The 6,000-nt window shown below is 41.4% G+C and overlaps 1 protein-coding gene across 1 annotated transcript in view; it reads left to right on the top strand.

Annotated features, from left to right (window-relative positions):
• poc1b (POC1 centriolar protein B) overlaps positions 1 to 5,774 on the top strand; it is a 53,280-nt gene extending 47,506 nt beyond the window's left edge. The window contains exons 11-12 of the mRNA XM_084734946.1: positions 3,826 to 4,143; positions 4,939 to 5,774. Of these exons, the coding sequence (XP_084591072.1) occupies positions 3,826 to 4,143; positions 4,939 to 5,097 (477 nt within the window). The 3' untranslated portion in view covers positions 5,098 to 5,774. The remainder of the gene's footprint in view (positions 1 to 3,825; positions 4,144 to 4,938) is intronic.
• The last annotated feature ends 226 nt before the right edge of the window (positions 5,775 to 6,000 follow it).

A 6,000-nucleotide genomic window follows, 5' to 3' on the forward strand; every position in this document is an offset into this window, starting at 1 on the left:
GTGCAGTGTCGCTTGGCATTGTCTTCCTAAAATAAGCAGGTAAATCAAATCAAGGCAAATCATTGCATTCCATTTTTATTAGCGCTTCGCACAGTGTCTCAACTTTTTTTTGCAGCTGGGGGTTATAGCTACCACTGAGCACTTTCATATGCTTCTAACTTGTGTGTTATGTTGTCAGATGAGATATGTGTTCCATAGTTCTCAAAATTTCATTTTGTTATAATCACATCTTATGCTTTCTTTTGAACTACTCTATTTCTTTGCCCAGTTCTCTGCTGCTGCTTCCGCAGGGATCGGTAATGTCATATAATCTATACTGTGTGCGCTTTGGTGTGTTTTAACATTAACGTGTGTGTGTGTGTGTGTGTGTGTGTGTGTGTGTGTGTGTGTGTGTGTGTGTGTGTGTGTGTGTGTGTGTGTGTGATGATTGATTTGACACTCAGGCCAACCGGGGTACCCTGCCTGTTAAATGTTTGATTGCACCCAAACTTCCTGGCAGAGGGGGGGCTACAGAGCAATGGAGGTCTGCATCTGCTGAGCGTAAATGAGCTGAGCAGATGTTGGCCAGATGTGGCTTGTAGGGGGGGCGGGGGGATGGTTAAAGAGAGGAGAAAATAAAGAGAGAAATGAGTATAGATAGCAAGGGAGACTCGCCATCCTCACACTGACGGCTTTGTTCACCTCTACTCAAGAGTTAAAAGTAACCCTCCCTCCTCCTTTCTTTACACACACACTCATACACTCCTCCTCTCCTCCCTCCTCCCTCTCCTGCCTCCCTCCACGCTCCCTTTGAAGTGAGGACAGTGCGCAGGAAGCAAGCCGGAATCGATTGCTCCATGCATTAGGCCAGGAATGTGTGACAACCTCCTCCTCTTCACCCTCCTCTTCCTTCCTCCTCCATCCTCCTGGCACATCCCTCATGTATCCCCCCTTCTGCCCCTCTCCATGCACTCCATGCACCACCTGCCCCTTTCCACCTTTCACATAAGACCCCACTATTATTTTGGGCAAAAACCCAACTTTTCTTCACTTTATGAGTAGAGTCTAGACACTCATCTGAGTGCAGCTGTCATGGTTGTGTTTTGGTTTGTGCTGTTTCAAGCAAATGCTCATAGCTTGAATAGTTTTGAAAGTATTACTTGATTCGAATTGATCATTGTCTGTAGTTTCACAGTCTGTATTTAAATTGTAACAAAAACAGTAATGCAAGTCAGCAAGCTAAAGCAGTGGTTTTTAAACTGTGGTCCAGGGGCCAATATGGGTCTTTAAGTGGGTTGCAGGGGGTCCCCAGCAAAAGGAGGAATAGTTCTGAGTAATAATTTTAACTTTTATCACACTTTTTGGAAGTTGGAACAACACAAATAGAGTTGGTCACTTTGATTAAGGCTGCAACAAATGGTTATTTTCATTGATGATTAATCTGTTGATTATTTTCTCCCACAATTGATTAGTTGTGTGGTCTTTAAAAAAGAGGTGAAAAATGTTGAAAGGCTGAAGACCAAGGACATGTCCTCAAATGTCTTGTTTTGTCCACAACCCAAAGAAATCTGGTTCATTGTCACAGAATACTAAAAAGAGCACAAAATATTATCTTATAGGGAGCTGTTTTTTTTCTAATTACTCAAAGTGATAAATGATCATCAAAATAGTCAGGAATAAATATAATAGCTGACAACTAATTGATTATTTGTCTCTAGTTTTGATTGATTGTAATTTCTACTGATCCTAGTTTGATCATTGATTGACTATGAAGAATTTATCTTCAAGCCTAAAACTGACTCACAGGGGGTTCCTGAGATGAAAGCTTCTCAAATTGAGGGTCCATAATCTGTTTTCAATTTACTGTAGAGGTTCTTGATGTAAAAAACTGGCTTGAGCTAAAGAGCTCAGATGGTGCTGATAAAAACAAATCGCTTATCCCTTCTATCCCCTGTACATCAGTATAAATGAATATATTTGAATTCAGTTTATGAAACTTTTTTTTTTTTGTTTTAACTTGACTTGATTGTCATGGTAGCTGAACACTTTCAGTCAAGTCAGTCAAAGTTGGAGCAGAAATCTTCAGACTAGAAAGTTGATAGTTCAAATCCATGAGCAGCAAACTCTTTAGAGGAGCTTCTCAGCAGCCATGAGGAGAGAACTGTGCTTTTACTGTTTAAGCTACTGATGTGCATGTGTGAAACTATTTAAATGTGAAGTCATGCTCGTTTGTCTCTGCCTGCATAAATGATGAACGAGGAAAATGTGTCCCTGGTTAAAGTGAACACTGTGTTCTCTCTCTTTATTCAGGCTTCCTTGCCATTTATTTTTTTAAACTGATGATTCATGGAAAGGAAAATCATTTTCTCATGAACACTATCAATAGAAGTAAAGGAATAAATAAAACTGAAGTAAATTTTCTCTGTAGGTCTTCCTGCCTTAGAGTGCAAATAACTTTGTGAACTTGACTCTAGCCAGCAAGTGAGTCCGTCAGTCACAAAGTCTGCTGTTCAGTCAGTAATCCAGCAGTGTGAGTCATCCACCTCCTCCAGTCTGCCAAGTTTAAACAGGCTCAAGGCCTACTCCACTGACAGAACAATGAGACAGGAAGGATGTTGGCTAACCCTGCAAAGCATTATGTATCGCTATTGCATATTAGCCAGGCTAATTAATACTCCAATGCTTTATTCTCCCTCCCACTTTGATTTCTGTACAATTGAAACAGCAATAAAGTAGGTTAGATATTTCAGGCTCCATTCATGGTGTGTTATTATCAGCTGAAACTTTAACACCATACAGTGCATACACTGTAACTGAGATTTTAATTTAATTTCTACCTTCACTTTAAAGTCAAGATGAAATGGAAAATGCCATTTTAACCCTTAGGTCACATCCCCAGTCATACTGTGCATATATTATAGATATTTAACAATATAGGCTGTTTCTGTGAAACAAAATAGGACCTTGCTTACCCACAATTTCTACCTGTTATATCATGACATCCACCCATCAGTCACTGTATGTTCACACAAAGCATCAAGTCAAGTCTTTAACTCTTAGCAGTGCAGAGCTGAGATTTACCAGTTAGCTAACTAGCAGCAGCATGGTACATTAGGTTATGACACACTCACCCAAAGTTCCAGTGGCTCCCACCTGCCCATCGTCCTTCAGTTGGAAATGTATCATGATACAGAAGATATATACTGCTGTTCTATTTGGACTTTAACTCTTTCTAGTGCCTACAGTTGAACTGCTTTTTAGTCATTAAATGTCTTCCTTCATTTTTAACTTATGAGTAATTGCGCTTCAACTGTGTTTACACTTAACTTGCTTAGATATCAACTTTCAGACAACTCTTTTCAGCACTTACACTTCAACTTACATATCATACTCCTTTTAGAACTTAATCTGAAAGTCATTCTTCAGCTCCTTTCAGCACTTTTACTTCCCTTCAACTTCAGTTGCTAATCACATTTACACGCTACAAAGACCGAACATTTTAAGACATTTAAGCTGTTTCAAATGCCTCAAATGCAGTTTAACAGTATGAGTGAGCACATTAAATTGAAAGGTGGCGAACGGACACATAGAGGCACCTTTTAATGGGGAATTATTTCTGATAGCCTGCTGCTTTCAGTGGCATGTCCTCAATTAAATGTCAGGATGTCACAGTGGTGTTTTGATTTACAGTGGGTTTCTCCTGGAATACAATTCGTTTGATGAGGGCAAAATTCACTTTAATACAGCACTTATGTCAAAGAAAACACCTGCAAATGTAGAGCACATAGCACTGAAAATCAATCAGTTGAAGTCTCATCTTTCTTTCTCTCTCGCTTTCATCTCCAGCTCTTAAACAGTCGGACGCACTTGACACCCACGCAGGCCGCTGTCTGCAGTCACCACTCCAATGGTGTGCCCCCACGTCACGTGGGCACTTCAAGAGCAGAAGGATGGATGGGAGACAAAAGTGCCAGTCGGGCAGGTGCAACTGCTGGGAACCAGGCTGGGGGCGGCATCAGCGGAAGAGGAAGGAGAGAGGAAGAGGAAGAGGAGGAGGAGGAGGAGAGGGGGCAGACGCACCCACTGAAAGTTCTCTCTGGTCATCCATTGGGTCTGGACTCTACCCTGCAGCACATTGTTCAACAGTTGGATATTCTCACTCAGGTCAGTTATTAGTAAAGGTCCAAACTGTCAATTTACAGTTGAACGTTAATAAACCTTTCTGAAGGTTTTTATCTGCATTTTCTTAATGACAAAGTCAGTCAGTCAGTCAAAGCAAGTTATTAATCCCCTCCCTCATACTTGCAGCATCTGTTACCAAGGTAAATAAAGACTTAAAAAACAAACACAGAAACCAGTACAGGTAGGTTTTATGGTTTACCTGCCCCTTCTGCCCCTGTTTGAACAGGTGTCACTATTCGACACAGTAGACACATGATTTTGGCTCGCTGGAGCAGTTTGGGGGGGGTCACGCCAGTTTGCTACTGTATTTATTTTGAATTTGAGACTGGACTGAAGTGACTAGAAAGGCACTGTACAGTACAGACCTCCTCCTAGGACAAATGACCTATCTCGCCATGTTATCGAAAGTATACAAAAATACAAACAAAAATCATTTGTGTACCAGCCCCATGATTCTGAACCACTCTAAAATCTAATGGGGTCTTCTTTTGCCCGTGCTACATCCTTCTACCAAGTTTCATAAAAGTCAGACCAACAGTTTTTCTGTAATCCTGCTGACAAACAGACAAAGAAAAGAAAAAAAACTCTTTGGCAGAGGTAATTTGCCTCTTCTCTCTCTTTTTAGCTCTTATGGTATGTTTCCATAATGGTGACAGGATTGATTTCAAGGCACTCAGACTGATCTCTGCTCCTCTGATTTTCTTCTTCTATAATTATTTTATGATTGCTTTGTAATTACTGTACCCCCCCTCCCATCCCAACTCCTCAAACACACAGACTGTTTCTGTGCTGGAGGAGCGTCTCACCCTGACTGAGGACAAGCTGAAGGAGTGTCTCCTCAACCAATCCCAAATTCTCAAGGACGTGCGATCATCAGGAGGGAGTCGGAGGACAGAGAGCGAGGAGACTGATGGATCACCTGTCCAGTTCACTTGAGGATGACCTCGTCCTCCATCAGACTGCAGCACAAACACACAAATGAAGTTGTACTGCTTAACCCCAAAGACTGCTGCACGAGTGTTTGTCTGTGTCTATGTACATATGTGTGCCTGTGTGCGATTCTAAATGTCCACCTTGGTGGTCTCTCTCAGGGGTCAGTGGGTTAATCAGGATTGGGGCTGGGGTCGTTTTTGTGTGTGTGTGTGTGTGTGTGTGTGTGTGTGTGTAATAGCAACATATTTTCTCTCTGTCTGTCTTCACCTCTTAAGGATATCCAGCTGTACAACCGAGCACAGTCTGGCTGGGACATTCCACTGGCTCTGTGTGTGTGTGTGTGTGTGTGTGTGTGTGTGTGTGTGTGTGTGTGTGTGTGTGTGTGTGTGTGCATCGATATGGATGTTACATCCAATTGGGACAGCTGCAGCTATGAAAGCAGACGGTGCTTGTCTGCTGTATGACCTCTGTGTGTGTGTGTGTGTGTGTGTGTGTGTGTGTGTGTGTTTACCAGTGAACATTTGTGTATTAGCCCGTGTTTTAGCACTCTGTTGCTTCTGCAATAACATCATTGATTGTGATCTGTTTGCATCTTTGCATGATGCCATGTAATTTTTAACTCAAGTGGTGCTACATATTGCCTCAAATACACATCATATAAATATAATTTATATGAATAAATGATATTGTATTCCACTAATGTTATTAGTATTGCCTGTATCTCTATCCAGACAAAGGCTCATAATACCCCTTAAACTTTTTTTTTAATAAGAACCAATGTTCACAGGGCAACATTTGCAAGGTTAACTTAACGCTACATTAACAGAGCGTTTATTGAACCACTAACAACAAGCTTACAACACAGTGGATGATGAAAGCTCATAGCAGCCCCTCAAATTAGTCAGG

The sequence above is a fragment of the Lutjanus erythropterus genome, chromosome 13 (genome assembly GCF_056507025.1).
Source record: "Lutjanus erythropterus isolate fLutEry1 chromosome 13, fLutEry1.hap2, whole genome shotgun sequence".
Classification (NCBI taxonomy): Eukaryota; Metazoa; Chordata; class Actinopteri; order Lutjaniformes; family Lutjanidae; genus Lutjanus; species Lutjanus erythropterus.